General features: G+C 33.6%; 1 protein-coding gene across 1 annotated transcript in view; it reads left to right on the forward strand.

Annotated features, from left to right (window-relative positions):
• LOC134278755 (mitogen-activated protein kinase kinase kinase 4-like) overlaps nucleotides 1-24,444 on the forward strand; it is an 83,097-nt gene that overhangs the window by 40,711 nt on the left and 17,942 nt on the right. The window contains exons 10-15 of the mRNA XM_062761046.1: nucleotides 1,127-1,405; nucleotides 10,717-10,866; nucleotides 14,271-14,432; nucleotides 14,814-14,947; nucleotides 17,047-17,128; nucleotides 17,215-17,299. Of these exons, the coding sequence (XP_062617030.1) occupies nucleotides 1,127-1,405; nucleotides 10,717-10,866; nucleotides 14,271-14,432; nucleotides 14,814-14,947; nucleotides 17,047-17,128; nucleotides 17,215-17,299 (892 nt within the window). The remainder of the gene's footprint in view (nucleotides 1-1,126; nucleotides 1,406-10,716; nucleotides 10,867-14,270; nucleotides 14,433-14,813; nucleotides 14,948-17,046; nucleotides 17,129-17,214; nucleotides 17,300-24,444) is intronic.

A 24,444-nucleotide genomic window follows, 5' to 3' on the forward strand; every position in this document is an offset into this window, starting at 1 on the left:
GTACAGCTAGACGGACGGACGGACGGATGGACAAACATCCCATTACTTTATATCCCTTCTTCCTGTTTTTCAAGCGGGGGTATAATAAGTCACGTTTACAATGAAAAAAACATCGAAGAGTGAATTTATAATAGTGTTTAAAATGGGTATTTGGAACTGGTAAAATAAGAACACGAAAATATTTCGATATCTTCCAGTGTTCTAAATATTTATTTTTGACAAATTCTTAGTATATATTAGAGTACATATCAAACTTACTTTTGATACCTGGAACGTTGTTTTATGTGAAAAATTTATGCATCTACAGAGGTTTTTCTGCAGACTTACGTGTCGCGGTGATTCAGATTTGTTGCATTGTAAAAGTATGCCAACCATTTCAAGTACGATAATGAAACCAAACTGAGGGCAAAAAATCAAAACTTCACATAATTCAAACACTCATAGATAAGCCTTCTTACCATAGAAATCAATTTATTTTTACACCGTTGAATCTATTAATTATCAGTCCTTAAATTACTAATTATTCGGAACTGGCCAAAATCCGGAACTGGCCAAACGACTGTAGAAATATATAGGAAAATTCTTTAAAAATCTTCTTCGCAAGAATGACAAAGCCATATTTCATCATATTTATATGGAAGCATCCCCAGGTAGTGTAGATTCAAGTTTGTTCAAATTAAGACCCCCGGGGGTAGGGCGTGGCCAAAATTGCCGACCAAAGTTTTACATATTAGAATTATATAGGCAAATTCTTCAAAAATCATCTTTTCAATAATAGCAAATCCATGATTGGTCATGGGAGTACTTTTTGATTTAATAATAAACCAATTTCTACTTTTCCTACATGTAGCCACAGTGCTCAGGTGAGCGATGTGGCCCATGGGCCTCTTGTTTCATCTTGTGATACAAATATACCATGATCTTGTGACAGACTTCATGTATACCAGATTAATATAATTAAACAAAATGAAAAATTATAATAAGTACAAATTCAGTCTTCAAACAGCAAGCTGTAAGCATGTCACTATGATCTTCTACTATGAAGATTTTTGTGATCTCCATGCCTCTTACTCCTATAAAAGAAATACTGATGTAATCTCTTCATGTCTTAAATGGTGATTTACAGGTAAACTTTGCCTCCAATGACCCAGGTTATTTAGTGTTCATTCCATCCAGAATTGCAGACAACAGACACCTTATTTTGCAACTTTTGAATGTGACTTGTGGCAGAGAAGACTTAAGTGCTTCCCTGCAGGATTTGGGCAGCCTGAAGGAAGATGGCTACCTACTGATGGTGTGCTGTGAGGGGGGCAAGGGCAGTGTTAAAGATTGCCCTCTGTGGTTTGGTCAGGTTGTAAAAGTGGATCCTACAGCTGAGACTGCAATTGCTCTGTCACACATACAGGTACCACTCACATTACTTACTTCTACCCTACAAGCAATGCTCAATGATGTGGCTGTTTGTTAGTCAGTAGACATTTTAGACATTTTCAGCTCACCTCAACAAAGTTGGGCTTCCATGTATGTAATAACCTTTATGTCAGCATCCCATGTGAAAGCTTTTGAAACAGATTTCCATTTCAAGTGCTTTAATTAAGCCTTACATAAATTGAGATGTTTGAACAATGCTTATAGTGTGTGTCTCAGTGTACCAGTCAAGGTTTTAGTAAATGCTATTTCAACAAAAAACAGCAAGGTTAATATTTTTTGAGCAGGTTTAAACTTTTAGGGCAGATCTCATTACAGAGTTACTACAAAAAAACAAGCATTGATGATACATGCTACATATTACCAGATTTGATGCACTTTGATCTTACTTATATTTTTAGGTCACCTCAGGTGACCTATTGCTCTCTGTTTTTGTCAGTTGTCATCCACAGTGCATCTTGTGTTAACATTTGAATATTTTCAGCTTCTTCTCTGCAACCATTCAACCAATTTCAACCAATTTTGGCATAAAGCATGGGTGAAGGGGAACAAAAATTGTGAAATTTATGGTCCTTGCCCCCTGGGGCCTGAAGGATGGGGCAAAAACCACTAAAATTAGTGCAATCTTTAAGAAAATTTCCTCTTTACTCCTGGACATCAAGCAGTCAAACTGTTGGCTTGATTGTAATCAGCATTGAGTCTTCTACCAAAATTATGAAATTCATGGCCCCAGTATCAGGATTCTTATGCTAGAGCAGGGTTTAATAGATTATATAGGGAAATGCATTATTTCTTTGAAAATCTTCTTCCCTGCTCTTTGGTATTAAATAAACTAAGTACATACAGTCAAGGGACATAATTATTCGCCACTTCCCCGCAAATCGTATCAGGTTTTCTCGCATGTTCGGTAAAGTAGGGCTGAGTGCTATTTTTAGACATATGATTTTCCCATTCTACTTTTATCTTTGTGTTGTAATACTAAAATTGATGACGTATACACAATATTTTTGTCGTCTGCTACATTGTTTGTCGCTTAATTTATGTATAAACAACATGGGTCGCAAGGTTAAAGAATTAAATACGTCTGTCAGAAGTATGGTTGTAGAATCATATAAAAAGAACAGAAATACATCAGAATTAGAGAGAATATTAGGAATCCCTAGATCAACAATACGTAGTATTGTTAAAAAGTTTGATGAAACGGGACAGGTAGAAAATCAACGAGGAAGAGGGAGAAAGAAAGTGTTTACAGACATAGATAAAAACAAACTTTCACGTATAGTTAAAGAAAACAGACAAAGAACTTACGAAGACATCACAGGTATTATAAATGAGGAAAACAATCATAGATTTTGTACTAGAACTATAAAAAAAAATTCAAGAGCTGGGATACAAACGAGGGGTTGCCAAGAAAAAAGTCGCTATTCGTGAGGCCAACAAAAAAGCTCGCTGTAAATGGTGCAAGGAGAAGAAATAGACGACTTTCACATTTACAAAAGTTATTCCCCTTTGCGGGTCAATCCGAGGTCAACCGGCGTAAGACACTGTTTTCCTTCAATTACATTACAAGTTTATGGGTCAGTATTTTAGAAATAAAATCTGAAAGAATATATTCACTATGCTTTTCATGTTGCCCCATGCTCTGGCAATACTGGTACAGATCAAAATTGTCCGATAACGTTTGAAGATTAAAAATATACAGGTAACTTACAAAGGACAAAGTGGGAAAAATGAGCGTTACCCCGAGAACAGGAGATAACTCTTAGGAATGTGAAATTCGTCTATTGGACTGTTCATCATGAGATGAATAAATGGGTGTTCATTGATGAAAGCCAGATAGTAATTGGAAAAAATAAGAAAGTTTATATCTGGAGAAAAGACGAGGAAAAGTACAGTGCGCAGCTTGTGTGTCCGCCATCTCGACGACATCTGAGTATCATGATCTGGGTTTGTGTTTGTATATTAAGAGGAATAGGAACTTTAACTAATGTAGAAGGTAACATAAATGCAAGAAAATATATAGAAATATTAGACAACAACCTTTGGCCCATTTTAGCCAGACATTTTCCAGATAATGAGTATGTATTTATGGATGACAATGCTCCCGTTCATAGAGGAAATTTAGTAGTGAATAAAGTCTGAACCTACCCAAAAAGTCTGAACCTACTCCACCCCCCCGCCGAAGTTGGATTTTCAAGTTTGGGCACCCCCCTCCTTTATATAAATGAAAAACGAGTCATATTTCTTTTAATTTTGAGATATCGAGAAAGTAGTATGTTTTGAAATAATAACAAGGAAAAAATGGTTTGCCGAATAGGTGACCTTTCTTGACCGTAGAAACTTTCTGTTGCTTGTCAAGGAATATTTGGTTGTTGAAAGTGTCCCCAACTGAAAAAATATGCCCCCCCCCAAAAAAAAACCAAAAACAAACAACTGAAGTTGATTCCTATGGGCATGCCTTTTCTGCGTAAAAATATATTCATTCAGTTCCAGTTTCAAATAGATTTCGTCAAAATTGTGACTGAACTGTAATTTCGCACAGAAAAATCGGGCACCGTTTAGGGTTTATATATATAAAAAGAGACAGAACAGTACAATTAACCAACTTTGATTAAATTATGCAATATACATAATTCTTTTTTTTTCTTTTAGATCATAGTAGTGGTCCTTGAAAGAAAAATACAAATGTTATGTTCAAGTGAAACAAAATTAAAAATTAAAAGAAAAAAAAAAGTAATGTGCAGAAATATGTGAATGTCAATTTTAATTTTGATTTACTTACAAAAAATAAGAAGTTGAAATAAAGTTTCAGTTTTGGGTACAGTATATAAACCATTCATAAGATAATCCTTTCACATTATTATTAGCCTCTTTATTGTGTTTCTACTCCATAACTGTAAGACAGGCGAAGAAAAATTATTTGAATAAACAATGGAAACTTAGTGCTTTAATCATTTTTAGCTCTACTGGTCAGAGACCAGAAGAGCTTATGCGATAGTAATGCGTCCGTCGATATCCGTCTGTCTGTCCGTCTGTCTGTCTGTCTGTCTGTAAACAATTTTTTAAAATGCTACTCCTCCTACAGTTTTGGTCTGATTTCAATATAACCTGGCACACAAGTAGACTACACCAAGATACATAATTTTTTGCATCGGTTTATGATTTCGAAGAATGGTGTTGCCGTGGTTACTAAAAATAGAAATTTCTGTGAAATTCTTTCGAAATGCTACTCCTCCTACAGTTTTTGTCCGATTTCAGTATTACTTGGCACACAAGTAGACTACACTAAGAGACATAATTCTGTGCATCAGTTTTTGATTTCGATGAACGGTGTTGCCGTGGTTACTAAAAATAGAAATTTCTGTGAAATTCTTTCGAAATGCTACTCCGCCTACAGTTTTGGTCCAATTTCAATATTACTTGGGACACAAGTAGACTACACTAAGATACATAATTCTGTGCATCGGTTTTTGATTTCGATGAATGGTGTTGCCGTGGTTACTAAAAATAGAAATTTCTGTGAAATTCTTTCGAAATGCTACTCCTCCCACAGTTTTGGTCCAATTTCAATATTACTTGGCACACAAGTAGACTACACTAAGATACATAATTCTGTGCATGGGTTTTTGATTTCGATTAACGGTGTTGCCGTGGTTACTAAAAATAGAAATTTCTGTTAAAATAAATGCTACTCCTCCTACAGTTTTGGTCTAATTTCAGTATAACTTGGCACACAAGTAGACTACACTAAGATACGTAATTCTGTGCATTGGTTTCCGCTTTCGATGAACGGTGTTGCCATGGTTACTAAAAATAGAAATTTCTGAGAAATTCTTTTAAAATGCTACTCCTCCTACAATTTTGGTCCGATTACAATATAATTTGGCACACAAGTAGACTATACTAAGATACATAATTCTGTGCATCGGTTTTTAGCTCTACTGGTCAGAGACCAGAAGAGCTTATGCGATAGTAATGCGTCTGTCGTCCGTCTGTCTGTCTGTTGTCTGTCTGTCTGTCTGTCTGTAAACAATTTTCAAAATGCTACTCCTCCTACAGTTTTGGTCTGATTTCAATATAACTTGGCACACAAGTAGACTACACTAAGATACATAATTCTGTGTATCGGTTTTTGATTTCGATGAACGGTGTTGCCGTGGTTACTAAAAATAGAAATTTCTGTGAAATTCTTTCAAAATGCTACTCCTCCTACAGTTTTGGTGTGATTTCAATATAACTTGGCACACAAGTAGACTACACTAAGATACATAATTCTGTGTATCGGTTTTTGATTTCGATGAACGGTGTTGCCGTGGTTACTAAAAATAGAAATTTCTGTGAAATTCTTTCAAAATGCTACTCCTTCTACAGTTTTAGTTTGATTTAAATATAACTTGGCACACAAATAGTCTACAATAAGATACATTATTCTGTGCATCAGTTTTTGATTTCGATGAACGGTGTTGCCGTGGTTACTAAAAATAGAAATTTCTGTGAAATTCTTTCAAAATGCTACTCCAAATACAATTTTAGTCTGATTATAATATAAATTTGGCATGCAATTAGACTGCACTAAGAACATAAAGAGACTTAATCAAGGATCATTATTCTGTTTATTGCTGTTGAAAAGTTTCAATTTCCAACTGCTTAAGTACTTTTCTCTTCCTTTGCTATAATATCGACAGAGACTTCTGGTTAATAATATATTCAAAAAAATAAAATAAAAAAAAACCTGCTTGCATGGAGGTGGCAAACATATATTTTTTTTAATTCATGAATTTTTATAAACGGAATAAACATTTTTAAAAACAAGTTTACATATCTTAAAGACGTACAACACACTGGGGGAGATTATTGCGATTTCAATTGAACGTTTGACATGACTTCAAATTTTACGTCAAAAATAAAGCGTCAAAACGACGAGTAAAACGATCCCGATGTATATCAATCATGAAAGAAAATTGGGATATGGGGCTTGGCTGTGATTGTGCGTACCATACTCAATCAATAAGTATTTTTTAATTAACCCGATTAAACTCCGTAAAAAGCAAGACATAAAATACCATTCCTTAATGTTTATTTCATTTCATTTCATATACAATAAATTGTATTTTTGATCAAAGCGCAGCATTTTTTTTATTCTGAAAATTTTTTTTTACATTGCCGAAATTCTCATTATGTACAATTGGCTATATAACATTCCGATTAATGGTCTTCATTACAATTTGTGCATTTACGATATAAATATTGTTTTTCTTCTTTAATTAAATAAAACAACAATAAATAGACAAAAAAAACTTTTTACAATGTAAAATCGATGTTGTTCTCAGACCCTTACTGATCAAAGAGGAACAACTCTATAAACGTAGGAGATGTTTATTTTCCTCCCTTTATTCACGGTTTTTCACAGAATCAGATACATTTACAGCAAGACCTGATAAATCCGAGAATTGAATACTATAGACCTCATATACACAATGTACGTATAGAATTGAAAAGAATTGTCCACTTGTACTGAAATTATCTGCATTTATGAATATCTTATTGCAACAAATCGTTTTACTTTCTGTCAACAATGTCGGTTCGCATTTCCTCGAATCAAAACAAAACGTAGCCTATAGGATTTTTAAAAATATCAAAGTGCGATTTGATATAAATTGAAATAGATGAAGAGTTTAATGTTTGATATTTTGAAGTTAATGTGGACGAATACGGAATTTTCATTTTAACTTTAGAAGCGACGACATTGAAAGAAATGCGTACAATATCATGAGGGGTGTACATCTATGCAAATGTCGATGTATCCCCACGGCCACATACTGTCTCGTTTGAAATAATGACATGAAAGAAACTACAATTATTCCATTTATATCACAGGAGAGTTGAAAATACACCCTTTTTTAATGAATAAAATTAAAGAAATAGAATTAAAAATCAACATATTCAAGTTCAACAAAACTTGAATTCATATCCAGGTTTCATGTGATATGGAATGCAATTACATTAAACATAAAATCCTTCAGTAATTTTTTCCTGATACATAGAAAAAGAGTAGTCAATATTTATTCTGAATTCATTAATTTTTAAACTAATGCAGACCTCCGGGATTCAAATGACGAAATACCAGTATAATTTGCACTGTAAACGACGTTTCGTCAAACGCTAATGATCTGCGACGCAAAAAAAGGAAGGGGTGGGGGTGATAGGGGTATTCAAAAATTGCCTAAAAATCTACATTTGAATACGCTTTACATATGAGAACTTTTAAATTTGTAAGTTAATATATTTTTGAAGCAAAAGCAATATTCCAATTTAATTTTTTTTAATGTGTATTTGTAGATTCATATAACAAAGTGATCGGACCCCATCTGAAAGGCGCGCGGGAACGTGATTTATTGAGAAAGGGGGAGAGGGTAATTTTCCGCTATTAAATCAAAACTGGTCGTACAAAAATTATACAAAAAATTATGAAGATTATTTTTACTACCAGCTACCTAAAGAAAGTTTTTTACCAAAATTAAACGATAGGTTTTTTCACAAAAAAATTTTGAATTTGAAAAATACGCAATTTTTTGAATAATTAAAAGTTTTTCAGTTTAAGGTTTTTAAAAATTATTTTGATGATATGTACATCAAAAAGATGACTATGTTTTTGTGTTAAATGGTTAAAGGTATAAGCCAATGAAATTTGACATTTATATCTAACCTGGCTTTTTTTAAAATCAAGGTTTAAGTAGTTCATTGATTAAAAATTTTCTCTCCTTGTAAACAACTAAAGGGGGGTAACTTTTGGAAGTTCCTGTCCAAAAATCACTCGAACGATTTTGTCCAAAATGTGCATATAAAGATATAGTCATGTACTAATTATACAAAAATAACGAAAATTAAACGACAGGAATTTTTTGGGGTAGGTGTGTTGTACATCCTTAATTGGCGTATCTGAAGTTATTTCTCATTTGAATTTTTTGGTGATGCAGAAAATGCATGTGTGTCTATCCTATCATAACAGTTATAGGTAATAAAGTTACGTGCATGTAAGTTTGTGAATGAATGCTGAGTAATATCCAAAAATTATACTTTGAAAAAAATAACGGGATCGATGTGCTTTTTTTTCCCGAGGGGATGCCCCTTTAGCGCGCAATGTTCTGGGATCTCTCTCTCTCTCTCCTAATGTTTAAATGGTACAAATGCTTTATATATTTTATAAATAGAGCTAGATTATTTTATATAAAAAAATAATTTCATAGATTTAAACAATATTATTTTCCCTCTTGAATACATTATAAACTGTTCCTAGATTCTGTCTAGACCCACACCACCTTAACGAAATTACTAGATCTGCTCTAAATAGTAGGAAAATGGTAATAACATATGAAATCACTTAGGAAAAGCTACATATACTAGTCGCTTGGAAGAAAAAAATAAATATTTTCTTAAGTTTATAATCCTCAGAATGATTGAGGTTATTTAAATAATATGTAATTTTAAGAATTTTTGGAAATTGAATTAAACGCAGGAGGCGTCATTACATATTCAGTGAGTAACGTAAAAGTTGTATCGGCGCACCTTACTAAAATGCTAAAAAAAAATGCTGAAAAAATGAAATATTTGTTAAAATTGATGTATATTTCAATTTAAAAAGAGTCCAGCTATCAAAATTCACCAAAAAGTCAATTTCTGAATATTTGACCTTAAGGGCCCTTTTCTCGTGACAGCAGTCATATATGTTAGAGAAATTCCACCTTTCCCATGAGTGTTATTATCAGACACTGGTCAAGAAGAATTTTGATAACAGAAAATTACATGTCAAATTAGAGAGAAATTAATGAGATTAGTGTGAAGAGCTAACTGGTAGAGAATCTCTGATCAAGCAGGTGTTATCTATATCCCTTGGGAATTGGGCAAATGGGTCAGCCTGTTGCATTAAAAATATACAATATAAAAATATTAAAAAATATTGGTGTAGTGGTATGTCTCTCACTTAGCATGCGAGAGGTCCCGGGATTGAATCCTGGATGATCCATCTTCTTTTTTTTTTTTAAATACTTTTTTTTTTCACTAAATGATAGTATTCTGCATCATGTGATATGAAAAAGATATGATGTCTGGCTTGTACAAACTTATAAAATCATCATTACAGTGTGATAAATATTTTCTATAAAAAGAATAAAGAACAAGAAATCAATTCTATATCCATATTCATTTGGCATTTTTTATTTCAATCTATATCCATATTCATTTGGCATTTTTTATTTGCTTCAGTGTACATGTATACATTTAATAATTTTACAAATTCAATTAGGGGGGATCCGACCCCCACCCCCGAACTGCACATGGTCTCTTTTTCCCTAAGCAGGGGACACAAATTCTCTGAATTAGCTTGTTTGATATTGTTTAAAATGATGGGCATTTGACAATTGTCTAACACAATCAGTATAGAAATCTATCATTGATGTGATATTTGTTATAATTAATGCCTACACCACAGGGGATGGATAAACAGATATTTTAAGGAATGGAAAAATCATGGAAATCTTGACTTGATTTTCTTGCACTCTAAACTGTTGAAGATAATTGTAATTTTTTGATGGGCGTATCATGCTGTGGCATGGCACTTTATTTAGAATTTTAATCTAAAGGCTTGGTGACTTGTTAATAGATTACTTTTAGATAGAACATTCTATCGTTAAAATGATATTGTCGTTAAATGAGAGAATTCATTCTGTGAATTTGCAATGTTGCAAAATAAACATGGGCGATAACTCTTACATGTACTCAGTTCAATTACTATGAATAATCCAGGGTTCCAAATGTAAACATAGCATGTAAATTTGAAGCAAGAAAAAGACGTTGAGTAGATCTGTTGAATTTTTGTCTTTGAATGGGTTATTTTTCGGGATGAAAGGCATAAACAGTCTCAAAAAGGTTTGTTTTGATTAATTTGATAGTTATTTTCAGCATAACCCCTTTTGTATTCTTCAAAATCATTTCTGATCGAGTGCATCCACTCCAATTTGCTACATTGCAAGTATATGAGATGTATTCATACTGTGGTGATGGCTTGTCTGGAGACACAATTAGATTATTCTAACTAGATTACTTTGGGTATGGGATTTGACCTAGGTCCATTATCAAGACTCCATAGGCCTGCATGAACCAAACTTACTATTGGAAAATGAATCAAAGGATTATATCTTGTAAACTTCTGAATAGCCCAAGATATATTTTTTATTGTATTGCAACAAGCAGTGACATTGTGTAACTTGTTATTTCTACTTTGTGTTATAGGTTGAAGGTTTACTTCTTGTTGTGATTCATTCATCTCAGCTTAGTGAACAACGAAAGGAGTTTGAGTCTTTGATGGGAAAAACAATACAACTAGTAAATGAACAGACTTCTTGTCATCAAGCCATTGCAGAATCCTTAACAGAACTAAAGGTATACATTATGATTAAAGTACAGCAGAAGATAAGGAAGTGCTGATTTCTTTAATGAGAAAGGCTCAGAAAGCAAAAATGTAGAAAAAAAAATCCCTTGTGGGTCAGCAACTAATGTATACATGTATGTAACATGTAGCCCAAGAGTGAGGACTAAGTCTGGTTAAGATTTATCAAAGAAACACAAGAAAAGCAGAGGAGGCCCCTTGAATGGTCCTGAAAATAAAATTATATAGACAGACAATTGTAATACAATACTGAAAACAAGAAAATATGGTGCACTATTAATTTTAGCGCCTTTGGCACAGGGGCCTTTTATTTAAATTTAAAATTATTAAAATTTATTACAATACTGAAAACAAGGAAAAATGGTGCACTATTAATTTTAGCGCCTTTGGCACAGGGGCCTTTTATTTAAATTTAAAATTATTAAAATTTATTGTGGGCTGAAGGATTTCTAAATATTTTTAAAAACTTTTTTGTGTTCAAATCAATATACCGTAAATCTGGAAATTTTTACTGTAGATAAATTTTTAGCAAATTTGCGAGTTCATTGCATTCGCAAAAATATTTTTCTTAAAAATAATTCAACAATAAGAAAATGAAAACAAAATAGTGGTCATTCGCAAAATTTTGAAACGTAAAAATTAATCAACAGTATTTTGACCCAGATTTGCAAAATAAAATCGACATAAAAATTTCCAGATTTAAGGTATTACTTATGTACATATGTAAAGCAGAAGGCACAATTACATAATGTCAAAGGGTTGCTGTATTTTTAGCTCTTCTGAGCCAAAGGCTCAAAGAGCTATGTTATGGCCATATGTGCGATGTGTGTAAACTTCTATTGCTATCCGTTTTCGTCCGTCGTCGTGTGTTAACATTTGAACATTTTCAGCTTCTTCTCTGAAACCACTCAACCAATTTCAACCAATTTTGGCATAAAGCATCTATGGGTGAAGGGAAACAAAAATTGTGAATTTCATGGTCCCTGCCCCCCTGGGGCCTGAGGGGTGGGGCCAAAACCACTTAAATTAATGCAATATTTAAAAATTTTCTTCTTTACTCCTGGACATCTAGCAGTTTGCATGATTGTAATCAGCATGGAGTCCTATACCCAAATTGTGAAATTCATGGCCCCGGGGTCAGGGGTTCTAGTGCTAGAGTGGGGCTATATAGATCATATAGTGAAAATGCATTATTTCTTTGAAAATCTTCTTCTCTGCTCCTGGGCATTAAATAAACATACCAAGTACATAGTTATGATGAATAAGGCTGCCTCTTGCAAAATTGTGAATTTTATGGCCCCAGGGTCAGGGGTTCTGGTGTTAGGGCGGGGTTCTATTGATTACTGCTGCTGGGTATTAAATAAACTAAATAAGTACATATTTATGATGGGGAAGAGTGCCTCTTCCAAAATTGTGAATTTTATAGCCCAAGGGTCAGGGATTTTTGTTTTAGGGCGGGGTTCTATTGATTATATAGTGAAAATGCATTGATTATTTGAAAGTTTTCTTCTCTGCTCCTGGGTATTAAATAAACTAACTAAGTACATAGTTATGATGGGCAAGAGTGCCTCTTCCAAAATTGTAAATTTCATGGCCCCAGGGTCAGGGGTTCTGGTGTTAGGGTGGTGCTCTATTGATTATATATAAACTAAATAAGTACATAGTTATGATGGGGAAGAATGCCTCTTCCAGAATTGTAAATTTCATCGCCCCAGGGTCAGGGGTTCTGGTGTTAGGGTGGGACTCTATTGATTATATATAAACTAAATAAGTACATAGTTATGATCGGGAAGAATGCTTCTTCCAAAATTGTGAATTTCATGGCCCCAGGGTCTGGGGTTCTAGTGTTGGGGGGATCTATTGATTACATAGTGAAAATGAATTAATTCTTTGAAAATCTTCTTCTCTGCTCCTGGGTATTAAAAAAACTAATTAAGTACAAAGTTATGATAAGCAAGAATGCTTCTACCAAAATTGTGAATTTCATGGCTCCAGGGTCAGGGGTTCTGGTGGTAGGCCGGGGCTCTAAATGATTCTGTAGTGAAAATATATTAAATCTTTGAAAATTTTCTTCTCTGCTCTCCCTGGGTATTAAGCAGATGAACTACCTATATAGTTATGATGAGCAAGGGCCCTTTCTCCAGAATTGTGAATTTCAAGGCCCTAGGGTCAGGGGTACGGGGGGGGGGGGGCTCTACTTATATACTGAAAATGAATTAATTGTTTGAAATCTGCTCCTTTGTATTAATCAAACATTATTTTTTGATAAGCAAGGGTGCCTTTTTAAAAAATGTGCAAAGTGTGGACCTAGGGTCAGGGGTTTATGTCACAATGTTAGGGGCACTACTGATTATTGCTGAATATTACTGATTAGTTGAAATGCATTTTTGTTCCCCTACCCTGCCTATGGGTATTAAGTAACCAAACTAAGCAATTGCTAAGTGTATAAGTCTGGGAAATAAATGTTGAAAGAAAAAGTGTATAGTTATGATGAGCAATGGTGCCTCTTTCAAAATTGTGAATGCTATAGCATCTAGCTTAAAACATGAAGCAAATTCAATCACTTGAAATTGTTGCATTATGCTCAGGTGACCTATAAGGCCAATGGGCCTCTTGTTAGAATATGGGCCATAACTCAAGAACTCATTGGCCAATTATTGTCAAATTTGTCACAGGGTATCCTTGGCTAAAGGGCTACCACTTTTTTTTTAAACTAGGGTTGGGACCCTTAAACAAGGGGAGATAATCAGGAAAATAAAACCAAAGTACTGGTTGCTAAAAAATCTTCTTCTCCAGAGCCACCATGCAGATTTTCACCAATTTTACATACATGTACAAGGATCAGAATATGTTTGAGATTAAGATTTGCACTGTTTATTAGGGCAAAGGGCGTGGTCTCGACCTTGCAGATATATAATACCTGATAATGTTTACCAGTTATCCAAGTATCTTTTGCATGGTTCTAATATGAATAAATTGCAATGATCGCCTCCAATCAATTATTGAAGTACATTCATGTTTTCTTTTATTTAAAAAAGTTCAAAATTGACATTGTTCCACGTCCATGTGCTTCCAACACCTCAAAATTTTACCTGTGTAGGTGAGTTAGAAATCAATGCTATTGCGCATGCATGCTTGAGTGACTTCAAAATCAAATACAGGCATAGACCAAAGGAAAAAAATATCACATTTATATATTTTAATGACAAGCAAGCACAGGCGCCAATGCATTCCCACATACAATTCCACTGAAATATGTATTTCCAAAATTTTCTCATTTTACAGTATTACTCATCGTTCTATATGATGTCTTGTTTTACCTAATTTACAGTTTATATAGAATGTACTGCAGAAGCAAGGTACATGTACTTGTATGAATCTCTTTTGTAAATTTTAGGGGTCTGCAATGGAGCTTCAAGAAAGAGTTGTTCAAGCCATAAAGCAAGTGGATGACAAGTTTTACTGTGAAGACATGGCAAATTTTGACGACAATGAGAGAAACCATCTCCTTAACTTATACAGAGAAACAATGCTGAAAGGATATAATTTTGGATTTGAAGTAAAGTCTCATATAGTCTTATCACAGACACTTCTCTATGAAAGCAGGATAATAAAGAGAGTAATTCATGCAAACCTTGTAAAATTTTATGTAAATATTCAACTATTTAGCATTTTTTGTAAGCCCCAGTATTATGTTGTAATAAGCTGTATTGCAGAGAAAAGGGAACAAAGTTTTAAAAAGTTAAAATCTTGGCTTTACCTTAGCCTTTTGTTTGTTTTAAAACATCCTGTCAATAAGTGTCCAAGACTGTCTTATTTAGGTGCTGCTGAATTTTATCTATGCTTAATAGGGCATTTCAAACCATAGGTACCAACAATTGATAAGTCGTCAAAAGATAATCATTATTGCAACTGAATATTTTTAAATTTTTAACTACAGTATCTTAGAGAAGTAACAAGACTTGTAACTGGAGAAACTAAGCAAAAACTCAGCAAAAGACTTGTTAATTTTGCCAAAGAGTGGATGGCATTTGTAACTGAGAAATGTGAAAAGGGAAGAGGTATGCGCCCAAAGTAAGTATCCGAAATTTGGAAGGTTTCACATAAATATATCCCAAGTTGCGAAGATTAATATTGTCATAGGTAAATTGTTCAAAGCATCACCCTTATGGGTGAAGAGTATGCCCTCATTGACTTAAGGATACATGTATCTAAAATGGAGTTTGAAAAATAACCATAGATAAATACACCTTATTTCTTTGAGAATTCAGTGACATTTTTATAAGCATTTCAATTATTCAATTGCTGGGACTACTTTCAATCAATTTTAAAACCTATATATTTTGCACACCATATTAAGGAAATTAAGGCAGTCAGTTGGCGCATTTTAGGACTTCATTTCTTGCTGACTCAAAAGAACGTTATGATGAAATTCTTTATAAATTTTGCAGGCATTCATTGTCAAAATGATCAGCTAATGCATCATGGGGCTGTAAAGTGTGTCAACAAAAAAGTAGGTCACTATGAAAAAACTTGTAGTGACTATTTGATTTTTGCAGGTTTAATATTTGTTTCAATTTATGCCATATTGATTCTGAATAACAACTGTAACTTGTCTATTAAAACCATGGCCAAAAAATAGTGATTATGTCATGCAGGGATTATTTTTCCCTTTACAGCAATGGCTACTGACAGTCATAAAATATTCTTTAAAAGTATTACAATTATTTATTTGAAAGACTGAAATGGGTGTTTACCAGTTATTTTATCATCACAACCACTGGGTTATGTTCACATACATTTGATACAACCTACCGTCCTTTATTAGACGGGGTTGGCCTGGCAGCCAGTCGGGTGTTTTTTTTTCATATCACAGTTTCACGATGTCCAGAATCATCAAACCAAGTCAGCTAATCATGTAATAGAAAAATTAATCTCTTATTGGGTGACAAGAAAGCTATTGCTATGGACTCCTAATCTTGGCCATGCATCTTTTTAAAGTTTTACTGCAGAAGTTGACTTTAGTTGATTTATCCAGAAAATAAAGCTTTTTCATCTAAAGTATGAATGGTTCTTTTTTTTTTTTGTCTTTGCCTGTTCTCTGGCCCCAAGACCATAGACTGAGAACAGACTTAATTTAAGTCAAAATTTCAAACCAGTATAACTTTTGAATAATTTGATAATCAGTCAAAATTTTGATCATATGTTTGAATTTACCTGTTATACAGAACTGCAAATTTTCAAGCAAATACATACAATAAAACTGAAGATATCAAAAATCAAAATTTTGACTTGACTTTAACAAGTTCTCAGTTTATGGTGTTGGGACCTGATTTTACAACAAAGAGAATATTATTAATTTGTTGTTAACTAGACAGCATGTCATGTAGAGATATTTTGTGAACGTATTTGAAAAAGTGAAGAGATTGACCTGGGATTTTCTTTCTGGTCCTGTATCAAATTCAAGGATAGTTTGGGTTCACAACATGAAAAAGGTTAACCAGTTAAACCTCCACAAAAGTAATCTAATACTGTAAACGTGGAAATTTTGACGATGTGCTAATTTTGACTATATTGACGATTTTTCTTTTCTCGTCAAAATTTACACTCGTCAAACTTCACATCATATATATAGCGTCTCAACAGACATTGACCGCTGTCAGTGTCATTACCGCTTTATTTTCTCGGCTTTCCCTATTAAAACTAGATCAAAGTTACTGTTAATTTCCTTTGTAATTAGTTATGAAAACATAGGGATATATAATCACATTTTTTCAAAGTATTGAATCTATCAAATACCGCATGTGTAATATAACGTAATTATCATGCGGTGCTTGACCTAGTTTGTCACCTCAGGCAATTGACCACTTGTAATGAAAACAAAATACATGAAGACAATTTATTTAATCAAATCTTACACACTTAGATAGTTTGTACAATCTTACACACCGTAGATGGTCTTTACAAAAAATAATTTTTAGTGATTCTGACGCCACCTTTGTATCCCGATTTATACCTCTTGGTTTAAATATTTCGTCAAAATTAACACTCGTCAATTTTCGTAAACAAAAAATCGTCAATTTTTCAACTCGTCAATATAACCACGTTTACAGTACATGTATTAAATAACTTCATTTATTTAGTCTCAGCAGTAAAAAAAATTCTCTTTTAAGATGGGCTAGTCAAGGACTGGATTTTCTTATTGTTGCATGTGATTCCAAAGTTCTTGCCTGTCTGACTGATGAAGAATATCAGGCAAGTTTTAGCACCAAATGCAAAATTTAGTTTTCACAATATCAGTTTTTGGATTCAATATAATATGCTTCTTAATTATAAATCAGGAGCTGAAGAAAAGCATCAACAGCTGTATCAGCCATGTGATAGGGTCAGCAGATCGCACACCAGTCAGCCCCACCCACAGTCAAGGTAGGCAACAGTCGCACCCACAGTCAAGGTAGGCAATAGTCAGTCCCGCCTATAGTCATGGTACGCAACAGTCCCACCTACAGTCAAGGTAGGCAATAGTCATTCCCACCTACAGTCAAGGTAGGCAACAGTCCCACCCACAGTCAAGGTAGGCAACAGTCAGTCTCAACCACAGTCAAGGTAGGCAGTCTCACCCACAGTCATGGTAGGCAATAGTCATTCCTACCTACAGTCAAGGTAGGCAACAGTTCCACCCACAGTCAAGGTAGGCAACAGTCCCACCCACAGTCAAGGTAGGCAATAGTCTGTCCCACCCACAGTCAATGTAGGCAATAGTCAGTCCCGCCTACAGTCAAGGTAGGCAGTCTCACCCACAGTCAATGTAGGCAATAGTCAGTCCCGCCTACAGTCAAGGTAGGCAACAGTCCCACCCATAGTCAAGGTAGGCAACAGTCCCACCCACAGTCAAGGTAGGCAATAGTCAGTACCAATCACAGTCAAGGTAGGCAATAGTCAGTCCCACCTACAGTCAAGGTAGGCACACCCAAGGAAATATGTAAATCCGACCCACAGTCATGGCAGGCAAAGCCTAGGAAATAAGTCTGTCCCACCCACAGTCATGGGAGGCAATCACTAAGTCCCACCCACAGTCATCATCGGCAAACCCAAGGAAATCATTAAAAAAAATTCTTTCCATGATTGGAAGTCATGAGTTATATTGTTGTTTGATAGAGTGGCATCCTCAAAGGTCCCACCCATAGTCAAGGTAGGCAACAGTCCCACCCACAGTCAAGGTAGGCAATAGTCAGTACCAATCACAGTCAAGGTAGGCAATAGAAACTTGAAATTGAAATTCAAGTCCCCCTTCCCCTCCCCAGTAAACTTTTCAAGACTGAGCTGATTTGTTGTTTTTACTTTGCCCATGTGCTCAGGATAGCAATGTGGCTCATGGGCCTCTTGTTATCTTCTCCTCTGAAATCATTGAACAAATTTCAACCAAAGAACTTTATTCAGTAATAACCAATATTTGCCCCACCCCCAAAAATCAAACTTTGAAGGAGAAATATTTAATTATGCTCTTAAACAGGGGAATATATGCTGACTTCAGAACACTGAATATTTTCATTAGCAATGACGTCATATGTTTGAAATGACGTCACGAAAATGACGTAAATTTAAAATTTCAATGATTTGTACAGAAAAATGTATATTTTACGTCAATATTTTGAGTAAAAGTAATTGAGTGCATATCTGATCAGGCTCAATATTTTGATATTATGTGTAGAATGATAATGTCAATGAAATATGTAAATATTGTTCCTAAGCAAACTTGGGCTCTATAAATTTTAAAGCTAAAATTGTTGAAATTTTGTCCATTTTGTCTTCTTTCTAAAAAATGATATAAAATTGAACTTGTTTGTGACGTCATAAAAACAAAAATTGTCAATAAACTACTTTGAAACTATAATATGATCTGTTAATTTATGTTTCTCATACAATTTATAAAATTCAGCACATTTCAAGAATTTTTCAAATTTGACTTTTGTGGGGGCAAAGATAAGCAATATGCCGCATATAGTTCTTTGGCGTAAAGCATATATGGGTGAAAGGGAACAAAATTTGAGAATTTCATGGTCTGAGTCTCCCTGAGGGGTGGGACAGAACCACTAAATTTGATGCAAACTTTAACAATCTCCTCTTTTCCTTGACATCAAGCAGGCAAAGTGTTGGCATGATTGTAATAAGCACTGAGTCTTCTACCAAAATTGTGAAATTCATGGCCCCAGGGTCTGGGGTTCTAGTGCTAGGATTGGGTTGTTAAGATTATATAGTGAAAGTACATAATTTCTCTTAAAACTTCTCTGCTCCTTGGTATTAAACAAGCAAACTTAATGTACAGTTATGATGAAGAGGGTAGTGCCTTAAAAATTGTGAATTTCATTGCCCAAGGGACAGGGTTTCTAGTGTTAGGGTGTGGGTTCATTGATCATACATTATAGTGAAAGTGCATTAATTCTTTGAAAATCTTCTCTGCTCCTGGATATTAAACTAAGTTAATGTATAGTTATAATGAGCAAGAGTGCTCTTCTTTTCTTTGAAAATCTTGTTCTCTGCTCTTGGGTGCTAACAAAACTATTTAAATTACATAGTAATGATGAGCAAGGTACCTCTTCTAAAATTATGAATTTCAGATGGCTCCAGGGTCACTGGTTTTGGTGTTTGTGTGTGGCTCTATGGATGATAGAATGAAAATGCATTAATTCTTTGAAAATCCTCTCTGATCTTGGGTTTTAAACATATTAAAATTGAGTGTTTTAACCAAAATATGGGTCATGGTGATCTACATGTACCATTGGAATATTTAAGTATAGATACTTTAATGTAGGTCGCGGGTTTGCTGACGTCATTAAAACTGGGTAAGCAATTTGTATGATTTGGGCGACTTTCTTGTGCACATCTGATTATATATATGACGTCACAACGAGAAATGGAAAAATTCAGTGGCCCGTTTTACAAAAGGACTTACAACTTAAGACAAAATTTAATTCTTCATATAACTTTTTAATTAAAATCATATCAAAAATTATTTAAATCTTTTTATAAGGAATGTGGTAAGAAATTTTAACACAAACAATTTCAAAGAGAGTTGTCAATTTTGCAAAATTTTATGTACAATAATCTGAAGTTTTTGGTCTTAGTCGTAAGTTCTTATGTAAAATGGGCCCCAGTACATTACCTAGCTAAAACTTTTGTTGAAATTGGTAGATTTGTGTAACAATATTCATAGAACATGCTGAAATTATAAAAAAAAAAAAAAATGAAAGCTTATTTTGAGTGACCAACACTGAAATTATTAGAAAGCGTTTCATTATGTGTTATCAATCGCATCTTCTTGGGTCTATTTTTTAAGCATTGAATTCATATTTTTGGCTGTCTTCGGTCCTATAACACACCTGGCCATGCCGGTGTAAAGACGAATAATGACCCCCATCGAATAATGACCGGGGGGTCATTTTTCAACGACAAAAAATGACCCCCACCCGTAGAAAAAAATCATTTTTTGTAGAAAAAGAGTCCTAGGGGGTCATTATTTTATATGTTAGTCCTATAAAATAATGACCCCCATTGAAAAATGACCCCCTTTAAAGTGATACAAAATATACACTCTTTGATATCTTTTTTACAGCGAAACTAATTTTTACATTTTCTGTAACCAGAAAATACAAAAAGTCGTATGAAATAATTAAGAGATTCACGTAGTCTTTCAATGCTAAAATTGTGTTTGAAAGGAGATTCTTCAATTGTCAAGTAAATAAAATTTCTTTTTAATATTCCTCCTTATAATGTTTGCTTAAAGAATGATATTACACTTGTTTTTAGAAATCAAACCATGCAAAAATCAGGTTTAAATACTCTTTAATAGGAAAAATTAAATAGCTCTTTTTGTCATTTCAACTTTTAGCTTGTTTAAGTTTGGCAACTCCTATTTGACAATGAAAGAGGAGGAAAATTTTATCCCCCCCCCCCCCCCCCAAAAAAAAAGAACATTACGTTAAATCAAAACAAAAAAAATAATAATAATAAATGTAAAGGAAAAATATAAATAAAACTCTATACCTTTCAATAATTCTGAAATAGGCTCTAGATAAAATATTGAAATGAAGTTAAGCCTTCACACAAGTACTATCATATCATAATTTACTTCGCCATGATTAAAGCATACTTTAAATGTTGGTGGAGGTATACTTGAAAGTATTGTGGCAAAGTAACAGTTAAAAATTAGTAGAATAGTAGATTATTTTAAGCTTATTTTTAATTACTTCTTATAGAAATATAAAGGTAGGGTATTTTTTTATTTTGCTTTTGTTCAATATCGACTTCCTCCTAAATAAGAAAGGGGATGGGGTAAGTATACATGTAAGACCTAAAATACATGCTCTGTAAAGCTATGGGCTAGTGTAAAATACACAGTCATTCTAATGCTAAAACTATACATGTAGACATAAACTTTTGATTTAGCACACAGTATTCATTACATTTCTTTTAACGTAGAACCTACTTCGTATGACATCATAACTGGTAAATGTGTTTAGACGTCATAATTAATTCAATGTCACTTTTTCTCGTACTTGACAGCTTCAATAGAAATGGTAGAAAATACTGCATTTTGAAATTCACAGAATTCAATCATGCCAACATAATCTTAATTCAATTAATATATTTTTGGTTTAAAATGCTTAATGGCAATATATTTCTGGAATAAGAGAAAATATGTAGGCACCTTTTATCTACTAGATCTAGACCTGAAGTTGACAAACCGAGGACTATCTAGTGTAATGAAATTACAATGTACATATACAACTTTCGTAATATTTTGAATTGTATGTAACCATTTTGAAGGAATGCATAAATCGTAATAAATCTTTAGTTGCCAGCTATATAGTGTAATATCTTGTTGAAATGTGTCTAAGTCAAAGATGTAAGTGTTGTAGATCGTTTGATCGTGTGTACATTTTTGTGATATCTATAATGAAATGATGTGCATTCCTTTTAACAATTATTTGTTACCTATTCATATTCTTGGTGTTTGATTACTATTTTTCTATTAAATATGATCTTTTTAAAGTAAAGGTACAATTTCTGATAAATATATAATCTGAAAGTAACCCCAAACAGTCATTTAATTATTAAATCCCATGTAAGTGCAAAAAGGTCAAGAATATGAGTATCGGTAAATAGCCTATCTTTCATTAGTTAGAGGGGAAAGGTATATATTTTAATCACTTTTTGTAATCATTTGGCTATGTTCTTCATATTAAAGATTGAAAACATTGTGACAAAGACTTTTAAAAAATATTTACAAATGTAGGGTGCATAATTGACTAAAAATAATAGAGTTCATTTGACTATTTTTTTTAATGATGGACTTATCTTTTATGTTCATTGAATAAAAAAGAATTTATTCTTGATAAAATATTGTTTAATATTATTCAATTAATAAAGTTTATAAACGACGATGTTTGAAGAAATATTTTTGTAATTTTTCATATTCCCTTTATGACAAGTACCTCTAAAAATATTTGAAAATGTGAAGTCGCAGTATGTAAATACCATACCAAGTTTCACAGCCTGTTCTGTTTTACTCAGTTCTGAGTATATTTTTCAGAGAATTTAATATGAAAATCAGAACAAATATTTTCATTGTTGTAACATCTTCTTTATAATGTATCATAATATGAAAAGTTTATTGAAGACTATTTCTTTTTATGTCCCTGTAATCGAAGATTCGGGGGTATATAATTTTATCGAGTTCGTCTGTATGTCCGTCTGTCTATCTGGCGGTTTGTTTGTCAGCAAAAGCCCTAACCTTGACCATAACTTTTCATTTATTGGAGCTATGACTTTCATATTTCATATGTGTATTCCTTGTGACAAGACCTTACTTTGGGTACCACCAAATTTGACCGTTTGACCTTTACCTTGGAGTTTGTCCCATTTTACACAAAAATGCCAAATTTTTACTTTGGCCATAACTTTTAAACGGTAGATACTAGTACTCTCATACTTCAAATGTGTAGTTTTTTGGCATTACCTTTCATTGGATACTAAAAACTTTGACCTTTTGACCTTGACCTTGGAGATTTCCGTACTTATGATTTTTTTTTTTTTTACCTTGGTCATAACTTTGAACGGTAAGGGCTAGGGTATTCATACTTCACATATGTAATCCTTGTTACATTAAACATTTTCTTAAGAAATCATCAACTTTGACCTTTGAGATTGACCTACCTTTCAAAAACTTATCCTTAGCCATTACTTTTGAACAAGTGGTGCTAGGGCTTTCCTATTTTGCAGTTGTATTTCTTGTGAGAAGACCCTACTTTGGGTAACAATATATTTAAATTGCATTTAAGAAAAGTTTAATCTTCGCTATGTTGCCATACAGGGGCATAGCTGTTTTACAAACACATCTTTTTTTATATGAGGATTTCCGGATAAGAGATGGATACCCCAAAGCGAAACAAACGACGGACGGACATCCCGATTACTATATACCCTCCCGCTTTTCAAGCGGAGGATATAATAATATATAATACTGCTGATTTTTAGCTCTACTGGTCAGAGACCAGAAGAGCTTATGCGATAGTAATGCGTCCGTCGTCCATCCGTCTGTCTGTCTAGCTGTCTGTCTGTCCGTCTGTCTGTCTGTAAACAATTTTTCAAAATGCTACTCCTCCTACAGTTTTGGTCTAATTTCAATATAATTTGGCACACAAGTAGACTACACTAAGGTACATAATTCTGTGTATCGGTTTTTGATTTCGATGAACGGTGTTGACGTGGTTACTAAAAATAGAAATTTCTGTGAAATTCTTTCAAAATGCTACTTCTCCTACAGTTTTGGTCTGATTTGAATATAACTTGGCACACTAGTAGACTACACTAAAATACATAATTCTGTATATCGGTTTTTGATTTCGATGAATGGTGTTGCTGTTGGTACTAAAAATAGAAATTTCTGTGAAATTCTTTCAAAATGCTACTTCTCCTACAGTTTTGGTCTGATTTCAATATAACTTGGCACACAAGTAGACTACTACACTAAGGTACATAATTCCGTATATCGGTTTTTGATTTCGATGAACGGTGTTGCTGTTGTTACTAAAAATAGAAATTTCTGTGAAATTCTTTCAAAATGCTACACCTCCAACAGTTTTGGTCTTATATCAATATAACTTGGCACACAAGTAGACTACACTAAGGTACATAATTCTGTATATCAGTTTTCACTTCAATGAATGGTGTTGCCATGGTTACTAAAAATAGAAATTTCTGTTAAATAGTCTCAAAATGCTACCCCAAATACAGTTTTAGGCTGATTAAAATATGATGTGGCATGCAAGTAGACTACACTAAGAACATAAAGAGACTTAATCAAGATCATTATTCTATTCATTGCTGTTGAAAAGTTTCAGTTTCCAATTGCTTAAGTACTTTTCTCTTCCTTGGCTATAAGTACAAACCAGTAGAGCTTCAGTCTCGACAGAGACTTCTGGTTTCTGTCAGTTCGATGATTTCCACAATCAAAAAACAATGTTTACCTAACCCTTAAGGCTTGATAAATCTTTTACTCCTTTAGATTC

The sequence above is a fragment of the Saccostrea cucullata genome, unplaced genomic scaffold, assembly GCF_032062105.1.
Source record: "Saccostrea cucullata isolate Sc308-1 unplaced genomic scaffold, CSIRO_AGI_Scuc_v1 ctg909, whole genome shotgun sequence".
Lineage (NCBI taxonomy): Eukaryota > Metazoa > Mollusca > Bivalvia > Ostreida > Ostreidae > Saccostrea > Saccostrea cuccullata.